General features: G+C 37.2%; 1 protein-coding gene across 1 annotated transcript in view; it reads right to left on the bottom strand.

Annotated features, from left to right (window-relative positions):
- The window catches only part of AFAP1L2 (actin filament associated protein 1 like 2), a 297,831-nt gene that overhangs the window by 133,545 nt on the left and 138,698 nt on the right, over nt 1-25,588 (bottom strand). Inside the window, 1 exon segment of the mRNA XM_053692693.1 lies at nt 11,441-11,572. Within this exon segment, the coding sequence (XP_053548668.1) occupies nt 11,441-11,572 (132 nt within the window).

Genomic DNA, 25,588 nt, shown 5'->3' with positions numbered 1-25,588 from the left:
AATCACTCACTTGTATTTATTAGATGTATGTGTTACAAGTTACTCTCTGCCAGTTTGCTGCACTAACGATGTCTGCACACAGTATATTCTATAAACACTCACTTGTATTTATTAGATGTATGTGTTACAAGTTACTCTCTGCCAGTTTGCTGCACTAACGATGTCTGCACACAGTATATTCTATAATCACTCACTTGTATTTATTAGATGTATGTGTTACAAGTTACTCTCTGCCAGTTTGCTGCACTAACGATGTCTGCACACAGTATATTCTATAATCACTCACTTGTATTTGTTATACATAACTAGATAGTGCAAGTATAAATATTAATGATTTAAATTAAAGATGATGGTCACTGTACCTTACAAAAGCACTACGTTATTATATAATTAATTATTGATTAACATTTAGATCTTAAAGTATCTAAAAACTGCACTGCACAGCAACAATATTATTTACCAAAAGTAGCTATTGCAAGTGATATTTCACAAATACAGCACAAAGTAATAATATATAACATCTGCATATAGATTAAAATAGTGGTTATACTACCTATTAATGAATAAAGCAAACTATATAAACTATATTCATAGTGAATTAAAAGATCAAAGAGGATACCAGCGATAGCATTATTAATATTGAGTTAAAACCCTTTCGTTTATATATACTTCTTTAACCCCTTAATGACCACAGCACTTTTCCATTTTCTGTCCGTTTGGGACCAAGGCTATTTTTACATTTTTGCGGTGTTTGTGTTTAGCTGTAATTTTCCTCTTACTCATTTACTGTACCCACACATATTATATACCGTTTTTCTCGCCATTAAATGGACTTTCAAAATATACCATTATTTTCATCATATCTTATAATTTACTATAAAAAATATTATAAAATATGAGGAAAAAATGGAAAAAACACACTTTTTCTAACTTTGACCCCCAAAATCTGTTACACATCTACAACCACCAAAAAACACCCATGCTAAATAGTTTCTAAATTTTGTCCTGAGTTTAGAAATACCCAATGTTTACAGGTTCTTTGCTTTTTTTGCAAGTTATATAGCCATAAATACAAGTAGCACTTTGCCATTTCCAAACCACTTTTTTTTCAAAATTAGTGCTAGTTACATTGGGAAACTAATATCTTTCAGGAATCTCTGAATATCCATTGACATGTATATATTTTTTTTTAGAAGACATCCCAAAGTATTGATCTAGGCCCATTTTGGTATATTTCATGCCACCATTTCACCGCCGAATGCGATCAAATAAAATGTTTTTTTACTTTTTCACAAATTTTTTCACAAACTTTAGGTTTCTCACTGAAATTATTTACAAACAACTCATGAAATTATGGAATAAATGGTTGTAAATGCTTCTCTGGGATCCCCTTTGTTCAGAAATAGCAGACATATATGGCTTTGGCTTTGCTTTTTGGTAATTAGAAGGCTGCTAAATGCCACTGCGCACCACACGTGTATTATGCCCAGCAGTGAATGGGTTAATTAGGGAGCATGTAGGGAGCTTCTAGGCTTAATTTTAGCTCTAGTGTAGTGAAGTAGACAACCCCAAGTATTGATCTAGGCCCATTTTGGTATATTTCATGCCACCATTTCACCGCCAAAAGCAATCAAATAAAAAAAAATTGTTCACTTTTTCAAACTTTAGGTTTCTCACTAAAATTATTTACAAACAGCTTGTGCAATTATGGCACAAATGGTTTTAAATGCTTCTCTGGGATCCCCTTTGTTCAGAAATAGCAGACATATATGGCTTTGGCGTTGCTTTTTGGTAATTAGAAGGCCGCTAAATGCTGCTGCGCATCACATGTGTATTATGGCCAGCAGTGAAGGGGTTAATTAGGTAGTTTGTAGGGAGCTTGCAGGGTTAATTTTAGCTTTAGTGTAGAGATCAGACTCCCACCTGACACATCCCACCCCCTGATCCCTCCCAAACAGCTCTCTTCCCTCCCCCACCCCACAATTGTCCCCGCCATCTTAAGTACTGGCAGAAAGTCTGCCAGTACTAAAATAAAAGGTATTTAAAAAAAATAATACATTTTTTTTAGCATATTTACATATGCTGCTATGTAGGGTCCCCCCTTAGCCCCCAACCTCCCTGATCCCCCCAAAATAGCTCCCTAACCCTCCCCCTCTGCCTTATTGGGGCCATCTTGGGTACTGGCAGCTGTCTGCCAGTACCCAGTTTGCAAATAAAAATGTTTTTTTTTTATTTTATTTTTTTTATTTGTTCTGTAGTGTAGCTTCCCCCCCACAGTCCAATACCCCACCAGCCAAACCGATCAGCAAATAGATATAATTACCCCTTTGATCCCCACTTCTAACTAAAACATTTCTGTAGCGTAGTGGTTCCCACCCGCTCCCTCCCCGTGCACGCGCCCGCCCGGCCTCCCCGTGCACGTGCGCGCGTCCGTGCGCGTCCCCCCGGTCGTCCCCGCCCCCGATCCCGCCCCCCTCCACATCACAAAGGCCATCGATGGCCGCCACCCACCTCCCACACCGGCTCCCACCCACCAACGAACTTAGCCGTTAATGTCCGGTGCAGAGAGGGCCACAGAGTGGCTCTCTCTGCACCGGATGGCTAAAAATGGTTATTGCAGGATGCCTCGATATCGAGGCATCACTGCAATAACCGGAAAGCAGCTGGAAGCGAGCAGGATCGCTTCCAGCTGCTTTCCACACCGAGGACGTGCAGGGTACGTCCTCAGGCATTAACTGCCTTTTTTTTGAGGACGTACCCTGCACGTCCTCGGTCGTTAAGGGGTTAAATTGTAATCACAAGAATATATATTGTGAGCATATTAATTGTATAATATTATGTACTGAATTAATATATACTCAATGCAATAATAAGTGAATTGCGGATCGTTACTCTCTGCCAGTTTACTGCACTAACGATGTCTGCACACTGTATATTCTATAATCACTCACTTGTATTTATTAGATGTATGTGTTACAAGTTACTCTCTGCCAGTTTACTGCACTAACGATGTCTGCACACAGTATATTCTATAATCACTCACTTGTATTTATTAGATGTATGTGTTACAAGTTACTCTCTGCCAGTTTACTGCACTAACGATGTCTGCACACAGTATATTCTATAATCACTCACTTGTATTTATTAGATGTATTTGTTACAAGTTACTCTCTGCCAGTTTGCTGCACTAACGATGTCTGCACACAGTATATTCTATAATCACTCACTTGTATTTATTAGATGTATTTGTTACAAGTTACTCTCTGCCAGTTTACTGCACTAACGATGTCTGCACACAGTATATTCTATAATCACTCACTTTTATTTATTAGATGTATGTGTTACAAGTTACTCTCTGCCAGTTTGCTGCACTAACGATGTCTGCACACAGTGTATTCTATAATCACTCACTTGTATTTATTAGATGTATGTGTTACAAGTTACTCTCTGCCAGTTTGCTGCACTAACGATGTCTGCACACAGTGTATTCTATAATCACTCACTTGTATTTATTAGATGTATTTGTTACAAGTTACTCTCTGCCAGTTTGCTGCACTAACTATGTCTGCACACAGTGTATTCTATAAACACTCACTTGTATTTATTAGATGTATTTGTTACAAGTTACTCTCTGCCAGTTTGCTGCACTAACGATGTCTGCACACAGTATATTCTATAATCACTCACTTGTATTTATTAGATGTATTTGTTACAAGTTACTCTCTGCCAGTTTACTGCACTAACGATGTCTGCACACAGTATATTCTATAATCACTCACTTGTATTTATTAGATGTATTTGTTACAAGTTACTCTCTGCCAGTTTGCTGCACTAACGATGTCTGCACACAGTGTATTCTATAATCACTCACTTGTATTTATTAGATGTATGTGTTACAAGTTACTCTCTGCCAGTTTGCTGCACTAACGATGTCTGCACACAGTATATTCTATAATCACTCACTTGTATTTATTAGATGTATTTGTTACAAGTTACTCTCTGCCTGTTTACTGCACTAACGATGTCTGCACACAGTATATTCTATAATCACTCACTTTTATTTATTAGATGTATTTGTTACAAGTTACTCTCTGCCAGTTTGCTGCACTAACGATTTCTGCACACAGTATATTCTATAATCACTCACTTGTATTTATTAGATGTATTTGTTACAAGTTACTCTCTGCCAGTTTGCTGCACTAACGATGTCTGCACACAGTATATTCTATAATCACTCACTTGTATTTATTAGATGTATGTGTTACAAGTTACTCTCTGCCAGTTTGCTGCACTAACGATGTCTGCACACAGTATATTCTATAATCACTCACTTGTATTTATTAGATGTATTTGTTACAAGTTACTCTCTGCCAGTTTGCTGCACTAACTATGTCTGCACACAGTATATTCTATAATCACTCACTTGTATTTATTAGATGTATGTGTTACAAGTTACTCTCTGCCAGTTTACTGCACTAACGATGTCTGCACACAGTGTATTCTATAATCACTCACTTGTATTTATTAGATGTATGTGTTACAAGTTACTCTCTGCCAGTTTGCTGCACTAACGATGTCTGCACACAGTATATTCTATAATCACTCACTTGTATTTATTAGATGTATGTGTTACAAGTTACTCTCTGCCAGTTTGCTGCACTAACGATGTCTGCACACAGTATATTCTATAATCACTCACTTGTATTTATTAGATGTATTTGTTACAAGTTACTCTCTGCCTGTTTACTGCACTAACGATGTCTGCACACAGTATATTCTATAATCACTCACTTTTATTTATTAGATGTATTTGTTACAAGTTACTCTCTGCCAGTTTGCTGCACTAACGATTTCTGCACACAGTATATTCTATAATCACTCACTTGTATTTATTAGATGTATTTGTTACAAGTTACTCTCTGCCAGTTTGCTGCACTAACGATGTCTGCACACAGTATATTCTATAATCACTCACTTGTATTTATTAGATGTATGTGTTACAAGTTACTCTCTGCCAGTTTGCTGCACTAACGATGTCTGCACACAGTATATTCTATAATCACTCACTTGTATTTATTAGATGTATTTGTTACAAGTTACTCTCTGCCAGTTTGCTGCACTAACTATGTCTGCACACAGTATATTCTATAAACACTCACTTGTATTTATTAGATGTATGTGTTACAAGTTACTCTCTGCCAGTTTGCTGCACTAACGATGTCTGCACACAGTATATTCTATAATCACTCACTTGTATTTATTAGATGTATGTGTTACAAGTTACTCTCTGCCAGTTTACTGCACTAACGATGTCTGCACACAGTATATTCTATAATCACTCACTTGTATTTATTAGATGTATGTGTTACAAGTTACTCTCTGCCAGTTTACTGCACTAACGATGTCTGCACACAGTGTATTCTATAATCACTCACTTGTATTTATTAGATGTATGTGTTACAAGTTACTCTCTGCCAGTTTGCTGCACTAACAATGTCTGCACACAGTATATTCTATAATCACTCACTTGTATTTATTAGATGTATGTGTTACAAGTTACTCTCTGCCAGTTTGCTGCACTAACAATGTCTGCACACAGTATATTCTATAATCACTCACTTGTATTTACAAGTTACTCTCTGCCAGTTTGCTGCACTAACGATGTCTGCACACTGTATATTCTATAATCACTCACTTGTATTTATTAGATGTATGTGTTACAAGTTACTCTCTGCCAGTTTGCTGCACTAACAATGTCTGCACACAGTATATTCTATAATCACTCACTTGTATTTACAAGTTACTCTCTGCCAGTTTGCTGCACTAACGATGTCTGCACACAGTGTATTCTATAATCACTCACTTGTATTTATTAGATGTATGTGTTACAAGTTACTCTCTGCCAGTTTGCTGCACTAACAATGTCTGCACACAGTATATTCTATAATCACTCACTTGTATTTACAAGTTACTCTCTGCCAGTTTGCTGCACTAACGATGTCTGCACACAGTGTATTCTATAATCACTCACTTGTATTTATTAGATGTATGTGTTACAAGTTACTCTCTGCCAGTTTGCTGCACTAACGATGTCTGCACACAGTATATTCTATAATCACTCACTTGTATTTATTAGATGTATGTGTTACAAGTTACTCTCTGCCAGTTTACTGCACTAACGATGTCTGCACACAGTGTATTCTATAATCACTCACTTGTATTTATTAGATGTATGTGTTACAAGTTACTCTCTGCCAGTTTGCTGCACTAACGATGTCTGCACACAGTATATTCTATGATCACTCACTTGTATTTGTTATACATAACTAGATAGTGCAAGTATAAATATTAATGATTTAAATTAAAGATGATGGTCACTGTACCTTACAAAAGCACTACGTTATTATATAATTAATTATTGATTAACATTTAGATCTTAAAGTATCTAAAAACTGCACTGCACAGCAACAATATTATTTACCAAAAGTAGCTATTGCAAGTGATATTTCACAAATACAGCACAAAGTAATAATATATAACATCTGCATATAGATTAAAATAGTGGTTATACTACCTATTAATGAATAAAGCAAACTATATAAACTATATTCATAGTGAATTAAAAGATCAAAGAGGATACCAGCGATAGCATTATTAATATTGAGTTAAAACCCTTTCGTTTATATATACTTCTTTAAATTGTAATCACAAGAATATATATTGTGAGCATATTAATTGTATAATATTATGTACTGAATTAATATATACTCAATGCAATAATAAGTGAATTGCGGATCGTTTATGCACGGTATATTATAGATGTGCAGATCCGTATTTTTGGACCTTCGTTTGTAAAAGAATATGTATTAGTATACATACAAATTTATTTGCCATTGTTTTAAAAAGTCTGATTTAGAAAACTGAGCGCAATAAAATTAACAATGTACAAAAACAAGGAGTTTGAAAATACGGTAATAGTAACTAAATCCTTGAGTAATTACATAAACTACTTATATCCTTACGAAATATTAGAGGTTTCATTCATCATTACTCTCTGAATTAAATATTTATGTATTTAAATGCTCATTAAAGTAAGGGTAATTCTCGCAGCGCAGTGTAACAATCTTACATTGTCTATTCCTGGGTAACATCTGTTTGAAAATATCGATTCAGACGGTCTGCGGTGTAAATGGAAGGTGACGTATGTAATGACGTTTCTAGATGATCGCGCATGCGCATTACTCACGAAGTCGGACATCTTGATAACTCAGGTTATCATAGACGATTCGTGAAAGAAAAATAAGATTAGATTTGTGGGTTTGGAAATCAATAAAATTTTGGAGCTGCATAACTAGAGTACGGTAAAAATATGGCACGCAAAACTAATTACAAATATGATTAAAATATATGTATTTAAACATTTAAGTTACATTTTTTTCATCGTTTAGTGTCCCTTTAAGTTCTCATAAATTACATTTTGCAATGTTTTGTAACATTGTATAGCTATAATATCAAATTGATATCATTTATATACTATTTATGTTACATTCAAAGGAACATTACACTCTATCTACTTGCTAGATAGAATTAAGTATTCATAGCAAATATTAGCCTTACAATAATATGCAGATGTATTGTTTTTAATTATATTAGTATAAGAATTAAACATCTTAAAATGTTCATAATTAAATTACAGCAAAAGGCAACAAAATAATTAATTAAAATGTATATTGGAAAGTTTTTTGTTTTTTTACTGAAATTGAAACCTTGCATTACAATATCAAAGTATTTAATATATTTTTAAACTTCAATGAAAATTATTTAAAGATATGTAAGTGAAATAAATAAAATATGTGTTTTAGAATATAATAGTTCTGGGAATTGTGTGCAGTAAATGTAAGTCCTGCTTTTAATATCAATATTAAAATAAAAAATAAAAATTAAGATTTTCTTTCCATTTCTGCAATCAGCCTATTAATCTACTTCATCTACTTCCTGATTTGTTCATACTTGTTTATATTCCAGACAAACTTAACAATCAAACAACCACCAGCCCAGTTTTATTTTTATAAATAATAACTTTGTGGGTAAGGACATGTGCCTAATTCATGCAATGGAACTTGGATCTCCGTAGAGAATTTCTGCATAATAACATTACGGGTGAGTCACTAAAGAGAAGCAAATTCGCATGCATATTCTTGGATTTTTTCTTTTTACTATGTAGTCCAGTAAAATACTATAAACTTGTAGTGTTCATCCCTCTAATCAATTTGCACTGGTTTTCAAACCTGTCCTCAGGCCTCCCCAACGGCCCAGATTTTAAGGATTACCTTGGGTGAGAGAAGGTAAAATAACCAGGTTTACTAATCATCTGATTAATTTACCTGTGCTCTAGTTAAAGTATCCACAAAATCTGGCCTGCTAGGGAGGTCTGAGGACAGGTTTGAAAACCAATATAATGCTGTAACATTGGTTTCCATGCATATGCAAAATATGTGTAAATATTTTAATATAATTAAGTATTCTACCCATAAATGCCTCTGCAGTGCAAGACAGCACATGCGCAGTGGGTGAAATGGAACACTATTTGTCCTGGGGGAATGTATCTGACTATACGCTGCTGCCTGCTCATTAATGATACACTGTTTACATCAGAGAGAAGGCAGCAAGCAGCTTTCTAGATTATGCTGTGCTTCAAAAGCCGGTTGTGCATCTCATTTATAGAGCAGGTGGGTTTGACCATACAGCAATAAGAAGGGGAGCAGAATAAGAGCAGGTCGTTTTAGGTACTATAGCAGTGATGGTTAACCTTGGTACCCCTGATGTTTTGGAACTACATTTCCCATGATGCTCAATTAGACTGCAGAGTGCCTAGCATCATGGGAAATGTAGTTTCAAAACATCTGGGGTGCCAAGGTTAGCCAACCCTGTACTATAGTAAAGGAGATTGCAATGGCTCATTAAAAAAAAATAAACAGCATTATTTACCATCACTTTAATAATGTGTTTCCAATGACTTGTTATACCAGCTGCAGATATATATTTTGGGAATTGTTCCTTTAGATTTATTTCAGCATATGAAATAGCTGCTCCCCCCTTCTTATTAAAAACACAGCCCATTTAAATGGGCTGAAGTTACAAAAAAAAAAGAAAAGTGCAGACATCCTTATGTTATCTATTTCTCTATATGCACATGCTCCGTATTTGATCTATTTATCTATATACAGAGGCTGATACATAGGGCTTATTGATCAATAAGTCACCAGTATGGAGAGAAATCACACAAAATCTTTGAGGTTTTTTTTGGCACTATATTTTCTATGCATGTCTCCTTCACCTCCAGATCCCTGCGGCAAAAACAGCTCTCAAGCTAAAAATTGTCTTTATAAAAAATAAAAGGTTTGAAGAACCTCAGAGTACTGAAAAGACATATTAGATAATCTTGCCAAATTGAAAATGAACATTTTAGTATCTGTCACTCCCACCCCCACTGGGCTGCTGCTGATTCTTGTTTAGATAGCTTTCCTTTAGAGTATACAAAAGTATTCATATTTTCAGCATAGGCAGTGTTTTTAACAATCAAAAGCAGTTATTTAAAATGACAAAATAAAGGTTAAGGCAAATACTAAAAATAATATACTTTTGTTCAAGGAGCAGTAAATACAGTAGATTTGTGTAAGCAACAAATGCATGAGAAAAAGACAATGCAATGGCACTCAGTCTGAACTGAGTAGTAGATTTTTGTCTGACAAATGTCAAAGTTATGTCTATTTCACCTCCTCCTGTATCATGTGATAGCCATCAGCCAATCACAAATACATATATGTTTATTCTTTGACTTCTTGCACATGCTCAGTAAGAACCGGTGACTCAAAAAGTGTAAATATAAAAAGACTGCACATTTTGTTAATGGAAGTAAATTGGAAAGTTGTTTAAAATTGCTGCTCTGTCTGAATCATGAAAGTTTCATTTTGATTTAAGTGTCCCTTTAACTATTTGATTCCCAGTTCATTAAGGAATGGATTAAAATTTGTCAGAAAAAAAGAAAAATATAATTTAAACGTTATTACCAGTATTAATAGAAATCAGAATTGCATGAGTGATAATTCTATCACTTCTTTATCAGGGGGTCATATTTAAGTTTAATGAATGGATTAGAAAGGCTATAGACTGGGTTGTAACTATGTTTAACTCCTACTTCTGTTTTGCTCCTGTACTAAGCCGCAAATGATTGGTGATAGCTGGATATGTACATATGCTCATATGCTTCTCCTGATTGGTTTACCAACTGTGACGTTCTTAAAGGGACAATATACACTCATTTTCATATAACTGCATGTAATAGACACTAGTATAAAGAATAAGATGCACAGATACTGATATAAAAATCCAGTATAAAACTGTTTAAAAACTTACTTAGAAGTTGTCAGTTTGGCTCTGTTGAAAAGGTAGCTGGAAAGCCCACTGCGAGTGGCAAATAAGACACTCCCCCCCTACCCCTTCTTTTGCATATGAAAAGACCCTTTACACAAACAGCAGCAAGCTGGAGAAGGTAGCTGACCGTATTCACATAAAACTTTGGGGCTTGGTTAGGAGTCTGAAAATCAGAGCAATGTTTTTTAAAAATAAGCAAAACTATACATTTATTTTAAAATAAAACTTTATGGGCTATATAAATAGATCATCTACAAAACATTTATGCAAAGAAAAAATGAGTGTATAATTTGCCTTTAAGAGTGGCAGTGGGGTGAAATACATAGTGACTGTATTTATTTAAAAACAAAATGCTAAATAAAGCAAGACAGAGCTGCTAGGGTGGGTAAACAAATTAACAAAGGCACCAGTAGCGCATTTATTTGTATTGTAACTTTATATTATGATGAAGGAGCCATAGTGCTTTTAAAGCTTAAAAAATGAATTTTTCATTAGCCAAATAAAGGTATCACTTTTACAATTTGTTATTTTATTTGTCATTTAGTTAACTGGCTAAGAAGAAAACAAAAAAATAATTTTATGTTTTGCTACATATTTAGTAGCCAAGTGTATATTTTAGGAGCCTGCACAAAAAGGTGTCAGACATGTTTGCATATCACATGCCTTGTTTTATGTGTACAGCGGAATAAAATGTTGTCATTTTCAGAATAGAGTGTTAAATATAGTTATATAAAATGTCCCCAATTCAGGTGCAGAGCTTGGACTGATCTGGACAAATATGGGTTTTCCTGGGGGGTCAGATTTTCTAGTTGGGACCTTGGTGGTCCTAGATTTCTTGCTGGGAAACAGGCCATACAAAGAGGGTGAATGGACAGATTGCTCAATTCAAGATGATCCCACAAACTGCAAGATGTTGAGGGGTTCTGCATTATACTGTACATTTCCTACCATTCACCCCGTATACCATACATGACTACACCTTTTAGTTAATAACTAAATAACTTACTGCTGTTAGTCTTTAAATAAACCTGCAGGACTTCAGAAAGGAACGATTTCTTGAGAACAGCAGCACTGCTGAGATTCTCCTTGTCAAGGATTTTCAGGAAGTCTTCTAGCTCCGTGAGCAACCGTTCCAGAGCTGTAATACATATATTATTATTATTATCGGTTATTTGTAGAGCACCAAACGATACAGGCAAATGTTATGATAGATAAAAAATAAACAGATGGCAACTGTACAACTTGTTGCCTTGGTATCCTATACTACTTAAAGGAACACTCAATGCAGTAGAATTGCATAATTAACAGGTGCATAATAAAAAGACAATGATTTAACACCTACTCTGAACTTCAAATAAGCAGTAGATTTTTTTTCAGACAAATTATTTTTTTTCTCTTATTTTCCGGCCCCCTGTATCATGTGACATACATCAGCCAATCACAGACTAGTATACATATACCCTGTGAGCTTGTGCACATGCTCAGTAGGATCTTGTTCCATAGAAAATGTGAATATAAATAGACTGTGCAAAATTTGATAATGGAAGTAAATTCCATTCCAAATTGGAAGTTATAGCGCATCTTCATTACCACTGATGAATTAAACTCAATCTAAAATATCACTAACATTCCGGATCTGTTTTTATAAAGGGGTGAGCATAGTAAAAAACAACAAAAACACATTTATTATTTACTTGCTACCATATTTTCTTTACCATTTCCCACAGAAAAGGAGTGCTAAGTGTTACACAGAAATCAGTGCAGTCGCTTATTTTCTAGCTTTGGTTGTCCAAAAAGGATTAAAGAGACAATGTACTTCTACAAGCAGCTGATAAGTGTTTGTCATATTCAAAGACCTTGCCGAATACCCTTTTAAATGGGCTAGGCTCTTATTCTCTCGTATAGCCCCAATAGAAGGCTGTTCTCTGATCCTGTGTTTTGTTTACATAGCTTTCCTTTAGACAATACAGCAGCATTGTAATTTACAGAATAGGTATCAATTTTAACAGGCAAAAGCAGCTATTTCAGATAACAAAACAAAGGTAAAGTAGCTGTTTGTAAACAATATAACCAACCATTCATCAGGTAAAATTGATCATTGGGTATAGGCAACAATGTTACAGTACAGTGTCCATCAAATCCATGTGTGTTTCAGTCTGAAATTAGAGCAACCTGTATGGGAACCAACTAATACAGTACTCTTCCTGTAAAGGTAGCTCCTAATGTTTTTTTTTTTTTCAAATTTGCTGACGTTTCCTTTAAAGCATCACAGAAGATGATATCTTACAATAACTAACTACTTGCTCCAGCTACACTGCAGATTATCTGCAATACACTATGATCCACGTCCCCAGTAAATGAACTGTTAATCTTGGCTGCCTGTGCAGGTTCCCCGCTGATCACTGCCATAAAGGGCCCAGTATATGGAACATAAAAGCCTATTTGTTTCTGTGTACTAGTTATGAGAGCTAAAATCAGATGTAAGTTCTTTCCTATATTAACCAAGGGAACTTTACCCTATAGAGAAGTCTATTCACCAAAGGTGTATGCAGATGTTAGCACAGTTTGGGTTCAAAGGGGCATCTAAGTCCGCTTGTAGCATAATTTACAAATGTAACCCTCACCAGTGTAAAAGATCATTGTCAAAGTTAATATTTAGAAATTCAGGAACCAGTGGCACAAATTCACGGATAGAAATTGTAATGTAACTGTGCTGCTAAAAAAAGATTCTAATGCATTGGTAGTCAAGGGGTTAATTTCATGAAGTGAAAGTTCATGCTTAAAATAAACACTGGGTTTCAATGGTTTAACTCTGCTGGGAATCTAATGTGCTGCTGGACTGCAACAGTGATTCCCCTGCTTAAGTATTTCCAAGATTCAAAACCACAAATTTGAGGATCCCGAGGGAGGAAGTCAGGAATCTTACTTTGCTTAGGGACCATTTGAAGAAAATGAAAAGGGCATTAATGCTATGTTTTAGATTCTATATAACAGAATTGAATCACTGCATTGCAAATCATTGGCATCAAAATTAATGTTTTTAAAAAAACTGTCACTTTAAAAGCCAAATCTGCAGTTTTGCAATCCGAAAAGCCATTTGACTATTGCAAATAATATCTTCTTTGCTGTGACAAGTAAAGTGCAGATATAAATGCGCTCTTGCACAGATTAAGCAATTACTATCTAGCATGTTGCTGGGTCTATGACCAAAAACTTGCAGGATGCACTCCAGCTTCTATGGCACATTGGAAGATTTACAGGAAAGTTTATTACGTTTTCTTTTTTACTATACATGATTAAACATTTTATGTGTTCAATGTCGCTTAAAGGGACAGTCTACTCCCGAATTGTTATTGTTTAAAAATATAGATAACCCCTTTATTACCTATTCCCCAGTTTTGCATAACCAACACAGTTATATTAAAACACGTTTGACCTCTGTGATTACCTTGTACCTAAACCTATGCAGACTGCCCCTTTTTTTAGTTCTTTTGCCAGACATGCATTTTAGCCAATCAGTGCAGACTCCTAGGTAACTCCATGGGAGTGAGCAAAATATTATCTATATGGCACACATGAATTAGCGCTGTCTTGCTTTAAAAAACTGTCAAAATGCCCTGAGATAAGAGGCGGCCTTTAAGGGCTTAGAAATTAGCATATGAACCTACCTAAGTTTACCTGTTAACAAAGAATACCAAGACAATAAAGCAAATTTGAGGATAAAAGTAAATTGGAAAGTTGTTTAAAATTGCTGCTCTATCTGAGTCATGACAGTTAATATAGAATAAGTTTCAGAATGATTAAAAAAATCACATAGAGAATATATTAAAGGGCCATCATACTGGGAAAAAAATACATACTATAATTCATTAGAATAAGTCAATTTAGCACTAGCAACCCTGCAAAGCTATGTGTTTAACTCTCGCAAACACATAGTTAAAGTACCATCTGAGTGTGGACACAGCCACTGCCCCAATGAGCAGCTGTAGGCGCACAACCCAGCAGTTTGACTACCATTGCGTATTGGGTCAGCAGCTGTTTTTGCTTGGGACCAGCAGTGCTCTGCGGCTTTCTTATCTGTACTTTATTTAATCATTTTACAGGGGTTAAACACCTAACATTGCAGGGTCGCTAGTATTAAAATGAAATGCTTTTACAAAAGAGAGCATGTAATTTTCTCACTAATAAGCGTTTGACTTTTTCATAGAATAGATTATTACATTTTTATTTTTACTTACTCACAAAGAAAATCAACATTGTACAGTTTTTTAATGACTTTATTTAATAACAAACCAAGATATAATGAATGGAAACATCTTATAATTATTATTATTTTTTTTTTTTATTTCCTTTGAGATGTGGTTACTCATATGCCAAAAAGGAAGGGGATGAACAGCATCTTTGTGTTCCCTTAGTGCAGTAAAAGCTTGTGCACATTTTCCAGTCGTTTTGTGCAAGTTCAGAGCGCTGACAGCCTGTCAATAAGATTTTTGTTCCAGATCTCAAGACATCCCACTCAGAGTTGCCAAAGGTCAGCACTTTCCTCCATTGTAAAAAATCCCCTGTTCTGTGTCTCAACATATGAGCTAACGATGAAGGCTGGAGAATATCCCAGAATATCCCAGAATCCTCCTGTGTTCTATATTGTGTCTAAGACGGCATTTTAAAAGACTTGTGAAATAAACTTTCCTGGTTCAGATAGAGCATGCAATGTTAAGAGACTATCGATTTACTCATAGGCCCCTATTTAAGAAAGGTCTTGCGGACCTGATCCGACACTGCGGATCATGTCCGCAAGACCTCGCTTAATGTGGAGAGCAATACGCTCTCCGTATTCAGCATTGCCACAGCAGCTCACAAGAGCTGCTGGTGCAACGCCGCCCCCTGCAGACTCGCGGACAATAGGCCGCCAGCAGGGAGGTGTCAATCAACCCGATCATACTCGATCGGGTTGAATTGTTGCGATCTCTGTCCGCCTGCTCAGAGTAGGCGGACAGGGTTATGCAGCAGCAGTCTTTGTGACCGCTGCTTCATAACTGCTGTTTCTGGCGAGTCTGAAGACTCGCCAGAAACACAGGCACACAAGCTCCCTACAGAGCTTGTTAAATGGGCCCTCTTTTATCAAATGTACCTTTTTCTCTTGGTATCGTTTGTTGAAAACCATACCTAGCATGGGCGTCCACAAAGGGGGTGCATTTGCCCCCCATGGATTTTCCTCCCCACCTAGAGTTCAAACTGCAAAAAAAAAAAGACAATTGAATGTCTATTTTTTTTCTTTTACTCCTCTTGAATGCATCTTCGTTTTAGAGGAAGAAGCACAGTATTCTGGGAGTTACATAGCATTCTGGTATTTATAGTACACTATTTAATTCTCAGCTTTGTGATTCTGCAGTTCTGGGGTCTAATTCCCAGCATAGATTGTACAGTGGTGGGGAGTGAGCTTTCTGGTAGGCAGACAGTTTTGCATGAGGTCACGCCCGCCTCCTCCATGCTGTGTGTGTATTAGTGTATACACACTTGTAATGGCTGGTTATTTATTGCATGCCCGTAAACGTGTTAATTTGCCCATTTACGGGCGCACAGTAAATTAGTGCTCAACTTGTAATCGAGCCCATTATGTTTAATAGCCAAATTGTAATATTTTAGGCGCCTGTACAAATAGGTTTCAGAAATGTTTGCCGAATGTTGTTAGTTCCCAAAGAGAGTGTTAAAAGGACATGAAACACAATTTTTTTCTTTCATGATTTAGATTTAGCAATCAATTTTAAACAACTTTTCAATTTATTTCTATTATCTAATTTTTCTAAAATTCGTTTTGTATCCTTTGTTAAAAAGTATACCTAGGTAGGCTCAGAAGCTACTGATTGGTAGCTTTACATATACCTATATGCTTCTTGTCATTGCCTTTCAGCATTATTGCTTATTCTACAAAAGATAACAAGAGAATGAGGCAAACCAGATAATAGAAGTAATGTTGTTTAAAATGATATTCTCTATCTGAATCATAAATGAAACATTTAGGGTTTCATGACCCTTTAAATGTACAGTGTAACTGAAATGAAAGATGATTTCTTAGAACTGCAAATGTTGACTTGAGAGCTGATTAGCTATGAAGGATTCTGCATTTGAAGAAGAGACATATAAATTATAATATAAGGTCTAAAAAAATCTAAATATTTAATGTGATATTTCCCTATGCTGGTGAGTTTTTGATCATCAGTCGCTTAGTGAGGATGCTAACTTACCCACAATAATATTTGAGTATCCCTTTAAGATATGACATTTCCCAATATCCCATAGTGTCCGGACAGTATGTGTGTCTGATCATATGGTTTGATGAATAAAAACATTGGGGGGCACATACCAAGCAGCAGAAGCCACTGATAATAATGTAATTGGTTCCATGTGTCTATAAATAGTTCTGTTGCTGCGTGCAGACAAGGTTAAACAGTGCTTATTTTATAACAAATATTCCTGTCTAACTGAAATAAACTAAAGTTTGGAGGGAACATACATGTGATAAAGTGATGGATATGAGTAAGAAAGTACTGAGAATATAAAATGTAATTTATTTTAAAAGGACAGTATACACCAATTTCCATCTAACTGTGTGTAATAGACACCACTAAAAATAATAATATGCACAGATACTGATATAAAAATTCAGTATAAAACCTTTTAAAACTTACTTAGAAGCTCCCAGTTTAGCACTGTTAATGAGGTTAGGCTGAAACACCCACTAAAAGGGGCTGAGAGCAGACCCCCCCTCCCCTGCATATGAAAAGACTCATTATACACACAGAAGCAATCTGAATTCTGTATACATCAGTATTCATCTAAAACTTGGGGCTTGTTTAGGAGTCTGTAAATCAGCACAATCGGCTAGATTACGAGTTTTGCATTATGAGGGGTGCGGTGCTAACTTGCAAATTATTGTCACCGCTCACTTCCCTTTAGCGCTGGTATTACAGGTTTTCATAAACCCGGGGTTAACAGGCAAGAAGTGAGCGTAGAGCAAAATTGTGCTCCATACCGCACTCCAATAGCGCTGCTGAAAGCTGTGGTGAGCTGGTTTTTCGTGCTTGTGCATGATTTCCCCATAGACATCAATGGGGAGAGCCGGCTGAAAAAAAGTCTAACACCTGCAAAAAAGCAGCGTAAAGCTCCGTAACGCAGCCTCATTGATTCCTATGGGGAAACTAAATTTATGTTGTTTACACCCTAACATGAACCCCAAGTCTAAACACCCCTAATATAACACTTATTAACCCCTACTCTGCCGCCCCCGACATCGCCTACACCTACATTATACTTATTAACCCCTAATTTGCCACTCCGCACATCGCTGCCACTATAATAAACATATTAACCCCTAAACTGTCGCACTCCCGCATCACAAACACTAGTTAAATATTATTAACCCCTAATCTGCCGCCCCTAACATCGCCACCACCTACCTACATTTATTAACCCCTAATCTGCCACCCCCAACGTCGCCGCCACTATACTAAATTTATTAACCCCTAAACCTAAGTCTAACACCCACTAACTTAAATATAATTAAAATAAATCTAAATATAAACATACTATCATTACCTAAATCATTCCTATTTAAAACTAAATACTTACCTGTAAAATAAACCCTAAGCTAGCTACAATATAACTAATAGTTACATTGTAGCTAGCTTAGGGTTTATTTTTATTCCACAGCTAAGTTTGTATTTATTTTAACTAGGTAGAATAGTTAGTAAATAGTTATTAACTATTTACTAACTACCTTGCTAAAATAAATACAAATTTACCTGTAAAATAAAACCTAACCTGTCTTACACTAACACCTAACCATACACTACAATTAAATAAATTACATTTATTAAATACAATTACCTAAATTACAAAACCAAAAAAACACAAAATTACACAAAAAAATTATTTTATCAGATATTTAAACTAATTACACCTAATCTAATAGCCCTATCAAAATAAAAAATTTCCCCCCCCCAAAAAAAACCCTAGCCTAAACTAAACTACCAATAGCCCTTAAAAGGGCCTTTTGCGGGGCATTGCCCCAAAGAAATCAGCTCTTTTACCTGTAAAAAAAAAATACAAACAACCCCCCAACAGTAAAACCTACCACCCACACAACCAACCCCCCAAATAAAATCCTAACTAAAAAAACCTAAGCTCCCCATTGCCCTGAAAAGGGCATTTGGATGGGCATTGCCCTTAGAAGGGCATTTAGCTCTTTTTCTGCCCAAACCCTAATCTAAAAATAAAACCCACCCAATAAACCCTTAAAAAAAACTAACACTAACCCCTGAAGATCCACTTACAGTTTTGAAGACCGGACATCCATCCTCAACGAAGCCGGGAGAAGTCTTCATCCAAGCTGCAAAAAGTCCTCAACGAAGCCGGGAGAAGTCTTCATCCAAGCCGGCAGAAGTGGTCCTCCAGATGGGCAGAAGTCTTCATCCAGACGGCATCTTCTATCTTCATCCATCCGGCGCGGAGCTGTCCATCTTCAAGACATCCGGCACGGAGCATCCTCTTCCATCGAAGTCTTCTTGCAGAATGAAGGTTTCTTTAAATGACGTCATCCAAGATGGCGTCCATTGAATTCCGATTGGCTGATAGAATTCTATCAGACAATCGGAATTAAAGGTGAAGAAATCCTATTGGCTGATGCAATCAGCCAATAGGATTGAGCTTCAATCCTATTGGCTGATCCAATCATGGAGGTGCAGACAAATATAAGTTTACTGACTGGAACAGCAGAACTACTATGGGAAGCTGTAAAATCTGAGACAGAGAGAAAAAAAACTATAAAAATAAACCTTACCTTAATCAGCCACAGCAGCACATGTCACTTCTTTGCTAGGAAGAAGTTCCCTCTCACGCTGCACTAGACAATGCCGTATGGGGGAGGGGCGTGTGTGCACTCACTTATTCTTCCCACTGACACCTTTCTACACAGCACTGTTCCCCTAACAAACTTAAGTTAGTTGATCTTAGGGCCACATCAGAAAAAGCAGGGCTAAGGGGGCCAGCAGACTGATGCTGGCTGTCCAAGGCAGCATGGATACAGTGTGAGACAAGTCACACAGCCTCAAGACTGAAGAGAGCAGTGTGTGCAGCTGCACAAATGCTCAAATCCTCACGTGCCTGCCGCTCCAGCTTTCTGCTGCATGCGCCTACAGTCATCCATACCCTGAACACTCCCCACCACTAGAGCAGTTACCTGGTAACAGTGGAAACCCCAGCAGGACCTTTTCTGATGCAGTGGGATTGGCTGGATGCCGAGTTAGGGCTTAGCATTCAGTGCTGCACAGTGCACATCTAAAACAGCACATGGCACTAGCTTGGCATGTCACATGACACCGGCACGGTCTGGCACAGTTTCTTACAAATAAATATAAGCAGAGAACTTTTGACTGTGACAGTATTGAACTGTGTGTGCCCCCCATGTCACATTACATCAGCAGTCTGGCTTGAACCAAAAACTCTTGGGCCCCTCAACAAAGACTGGGCCCTGGGCAGCTGCCCCTTTTGCCCTGTGTTAAAGACGGCCCTGTCCAAGTCTTATGGGTAGATTTAATAAACAGCGGATGCTGCAATCTACCCTTGATGTTTCTGGCTCACATAAGTTAAGAAGCAGCAGTCATAAGCTCCTAAACTCGTCCGACACCTCTGAGGTGGCAGACTGCAATCATCCTGATCAGTTTGTGCAATGCTAAATGCCTACAGCGTATGCTACAGCGAATCATGTCCGCCCGGCATTTGATAAATCGGCCCCTCAGTGTGTTGCACTTTTACAAGAATAAATGTGGCTCCAAAAAGGCTCGAAGCAGTGAACGGCCATCTTGTTCTGCATTTGGATGCTACCTTGCGTCTGAACGCACACCCGCATTTTCTACTATTTTCTACTGCATTTGCTCCCGTGCTGAGTAAGCTTCAGTGCATTGTATCTGCTGCTTCACCTAGTCAGTATATGTTTGAACGAGGGGAGATATTTAGACCTTTGTTTAATACATAAATATTTATTTTCAATAAGACAATGTGCACTGATAAATATGCAGCTTTAGGAGAGATCTTCTATGTGCAGCGCATCATCAGGCAGATAGTGGGACCATACATGACAAAACAGGAGCCTTTATTTAACTGTAACATTTTTTTATTTCTAAATTAAAGGGACATGAAACCCAAAATGTTTCTTTCATTATTCAGACATAGGGGTCGATTTATTAAGCACCGTTTAGTGCCTAATACATTTGTTTCTGTGCGAGCCTTCAGGCTCTCCAGAACAGCAGTTAAGAAGCAGCAGTCTTAAGACTGCTGCTCCTTAACTGGTCCACCGCCTCTGAGCGGCGGACAGCAATCAACCCGATCAGATACGATCAGGTTGATTGATACCCCCTGCTAGCGGCCAATTGGCCGCAAATCTGCAGGGGGTGGCATTGCACAAGCAGTTCACCAGAACTGCTGGTGCAATGATAAATGCCGACAGCGTATGCTGTCGTCATTCAGGAATGTCTGTCGGACATGATCCGCTGAGCGAATGATGTCGGGCAGACATATGATAAATCGGCCCCATAGCATGAAGTTTCTAACAACTTTCCAACTGACTTCTGTTATCTAATTTGCTTCATTCTCTTGGTATACCAAGATAGGCTCAAAAGCTGCAATGTACTACCGGGAGCAAGCTGTTGATTGGTGGATCCATATATAGGCCTTTTGTCATTGGCTCAACCAATGTGTTCAGCTAACTCCCAGTAGTAAAATGCTTCTTTTTTTTTGATAATAGAAGTAATTTGGAAAGTTGTTTAAAATTGTATGTTCTATCTGAATCATGAAAGAAAAATATGGGGTTTCATTTCCCTGTACAGAATATATTTCCAGTATTTCTAAAATGTATCCACTCATCCTCTGGGTAAGTATTACACATTATTACAAAATAAAGTCACAGGTAAAGGGGGGCAAAATAAATAATGAAATTATATTATAATGTTTCATTTTACAATCTCAAAATGTTATTTTAAAGGGACAGACAACACCAAAATTGTTATTGTTTAAAAAGATAGATAACTCCTTTACTACCCATTCCCCAGCTTTGCACAACCAACATTGTTATATTAATATACTTTATAACATTTAAACCTCTACATTTGTGCCTGTTTCTAAGCCACTACAGACAGCCTCTTATCACATGCTTTATTATTTGCTTTTTACAAAAGGAGACTGCTAGTTCATGTGGGCCATATAGATAACATTGTGCTCATGCACAGGGAGTTGTGCATGACACTGCAGTAATTGTATTAACTGCAAATCAATAGATAATAAATACAAAGTCAAGTGATCAGGGGCAGTCTGCAGAGGCTTAGATACAAGGTAATCACAGAGGTTAAAAGTATATTAATATAACCATGTTTTCTGTGCAAAACTGGGGAATGGATAATAAAGGAATTATCTATCTTTTTTAAAAAAAAATTTTTTTTGAGTTGACTGTCCCTTTAAGCCTTATCTTACTTAATACAAAAGGGTTCAAGTGCATTCTTCCCCCTTCTTCCAATTACAGGAAGTTGTACATTTTAAGACCTCTGGCAAGAAAGGATTCCGAGCATTCCATTCCTATTGCTACCAAAGGTGAGTGATCCCAGGATTTGGATGACTCAGGCATCACCTGTGAGATCAAAATGACTGATACAGCACTGCAGCTGACAAGATGTGTCACTTACTAAGACAATCAGATGACTATCTGGTGACCTTAGAGGCCCAGACAGGATTTTTGCTGCTGGCACATGTAGCAGGAAGAAAGAGAATTACCTAATGTTTTTATTCTTTATTCTTATTGTCATTCTGCTATTCTCTGTCTGGTTTCATATTTAAGGTTCAAAAGTACAATATGAATGATTGCACTACTGTATGCTCAGAAAGACTGGATGGAATCCTACAAAGCCCTGAACCACAATACTGTTTCATCCATTTAGGAGCTCATTTATTTCTGCCCCTAACTGGCCACATAATACTCAATGAGCTTTTCAAGAGGTGTGTCCCTTAACAGTTAAATAATGCAATTTGTGCTAATGATGTGAAAATTTTAAATGGTTTTAAACATTTATATTGATGAAAATCTTTGTTAAAAGCTGTAAAGTTGAAACGCGTCAGGATCTCTCTCTCTCTCTCTCGTATATATAAAAGTGGTGTGTTTTTCTGCAAATCTCTTCTCTAGGTACAGAATGCCATTGGTGGGCACAGGAACTGGCAATAAAAAAAAACAGAACAAATTGCAATGTTTTTTCAAATGTCATCTTTTAGCGACAACACAAAAAATGACTTTAATGTCCCTTTAAAGACAATACTTTTATGGGCATCCCTTAGAGGTCTACATACCTGACTGCCTATAAGATTAATGTATTTTCAGAATGTAAAGACCCAGACTACTAGTTTGAATTCTGAATGTTAAAAACATGAAATATACAGTATCTAAGTCCTTTCATGTCCTATTCATTCACTCAGCTCTTGCCAATTACTAAACAGCACCAAAGACTTGATGAAAGAGAAATCTTTTTCCTATCAGAGATTAGCCATGAACAAAGATTAGCTGTTCATCAAAGTGCATTTGCCAAGCACATGAGAGCGTCAGTGGCTCGTTCATCAGAGCTCCTGGCCTTGCTGTGTACGTCCTGGCGTGTGCCGGCTGTGCTACAAGCAGATCTGCTAAACCAGGATGGAATAGAATTGTTCTCTTCTGTGACCCTGAGACATCTGGTCTCCTGATGCTTCTGATGCAAAGAGCTATTGTTTCCTTTGGACAAAAAGATTCAAACTTGGATTTCCTGATTGGCTTTCACCTCTAACTTTCAACCTTTCCCAGCCCCTGTTTTTGGATTTTCCTCATCTGTCTCTCATAGACACTGTTTTTTTTTCTCTTAAATTTCTTAACATTCTGATTTTGATTCTTGCAATGGCTGAAGTTTTTTTTTTTTACAACCTACTAAAATGTCATTTTAAAGGGATACAGTAATGCAAAAAAAAAAGTTAAGTTTAGCTCATGCGCATAATATGGCCTGTGAGCCAATAAGGACTGGCATACAAATGTAGCCACCAATCACATGGTGTTTAGGTGCTTGAAGGTGTTGTGGCTCCCAACAGGATATGCGATTAACCCCATTTGCAGGGGTTAAAAACACAGTCGGCTAGATTACGAGTTTTTGTCGGTAATGGTGTGCGGGGCTAACGAGCATTTTATGCTCACCACTCACCTACAGACAATGCTGGCATTACAGGTTTTTTTAAACCCGACGTTAGCCGCAGAAAAGTGAGCGGAGAGCAAAATTTAGCTCCACATCTCACCTCAATACCAGCGCTGCTTACGGTAGTGGTGAGCTGGCTAAACGTGCTCGTGCACGATTTCTCCATAGGAATCAATGGGGCAGAGCTGGCTGAAAAAAAGTCTAACACCTGCAAAAAAGCAGCATTCAGCTCCTAACGCAGCCCCATTGATTCCTATGGGGAAATACTTTTATGTCTACACCTAACACCCTAACATGAACCCTGAGTCTAAACACCCTTACTTTTACACTTATTAACCCCTAATCTGCTGCCCCTGACATCGCCGACACCTGCATTATATTATTAACCCCTATTCTGCCGCTACGGACACCGCCGTCACCTACATTATATGTATGAACCCCTAATCTGCTGCCCCCAACATCGCCAACACCTACATTATATTTATTAACCCCTAATCTGCCGCCCCCAATGTCGCCGCAACCTAACTACAATTATTAACCCCTAATCTGCCGTAGCCAACGTCGCCGCCACTATATTAAAGTTATTAACCCCTAAACCTAAGTCTAACCCTAACACCCCCCTAACTTAAATATAATTTAAATAAATCTAAATAAAATAACTACAATTAACTAAATAATTCCTATTTAAAACTAAATACTTATCTATAAAATAAACCCTAAGCTAGCTACAATATAACTATAACTAGTTACATTGTAGCTAGCTTAGGGTTTATTTTTATTTTACAGGCAACTTTGTATTTATTTTAACTAGGTAGAATAGTTATTAACTATTTAATAACTACCTAGTTAAAATAAAGACAAATTTACCTGTAAAATAAAACCTAACCTAAGTTTCAATTACTCCTAACACTACACTATAATTAAATAAATTAAATAAACTAAATACAATTAATTACAATTAAATAAAATTATCTAAAGTACGGAACCCCCCCACTAAATTACAGAAAATAATAAAATAATTACATGTTTTACACTAATCCCTTGAAGACCACCCTACCGTGAGACGTCTTCACCCAACCTGGCAGAAGTCCTCAACGAAGCCGGCAAAGTGGTCCTCCAGACGTGCAGAAGTCTTCATCCAAGCCGGGAAGAAGAGTCCTCCAGACAGGCAGAAGTCTTCATCCAGACGGCATCTTCTAACTTCATCCAGACGGCATCTTCTAACTTCATCCATCCGGAGCGGAGCGGGTCCATCTTCAAGACATCTTCAAGACATCCATCTTCAAGAGCATCCTCTTCTGTCTTTATCCGACGACTAAATGACGGTACCTTTAAGTGACGTCATCCAAGATGGCGCCCCTTCAATTCCGATTGGCTGATAGAATTCTATCAGTCAATCGGAATTAAGGTAGAAAAAATCCTATTGGCTGATACAATCAGCCAATAGGATTGAGCCCGCATTCTATTGGCTGTTCCAATTAGCCAATAGAATGCAAGCTCAATCCTATTGGCTGATTGGATCAGCCAATAGGATTGAACTTTAATCCTATTGGCTGATTGCATCAGCCAATAGGATTTTTTCTACCTTAATTTTGATTGGCTGATAGAATTCTATCAGCCAATCGGAATTGAAGGGACGCCATCTTGGATGACGTCACTTAAAGGTACCGTCATTTAGTCATCGGATGAAGACAGAAGAGGATGCTCCACGTCGGATGTCTTGAAGATGGACCCGCTCCGGATGGATGAAGATAGAAGATGCCGTCTGGATGAAGACTTCTGCCCATCTGGAGGACCTCTTCTTCCCGGCTTGGATGAAGACTTCTGCCCGTCTGGAGGACCACTTCTGCCCAGTTGGGTGAAGACGTCTCACGGTAGGGTGATCTTCAAGGGGTTAGTGTTAG

The sequence above is a fragment of the Bombina bombina genome, chromosome 9, assembly GCF_027579735.1.
Source record: "Bombina bombina isolate aBomBom1 chromosome 9, aBomBom1.pri, whole genome shotgun sequence".
In the NCBI taxonomy this organism is placed as follows: Eukaryota; Metazoa; Chordata; class Amphibia; order Anura; family Bombinatoridae; genus Bombina; species Bombina bombina.
The sequence above is the reverse complement of the archived record's forward strand: the minus strand, read 5'-3'. Positions and strand labels throughout refer to the sequence as shown.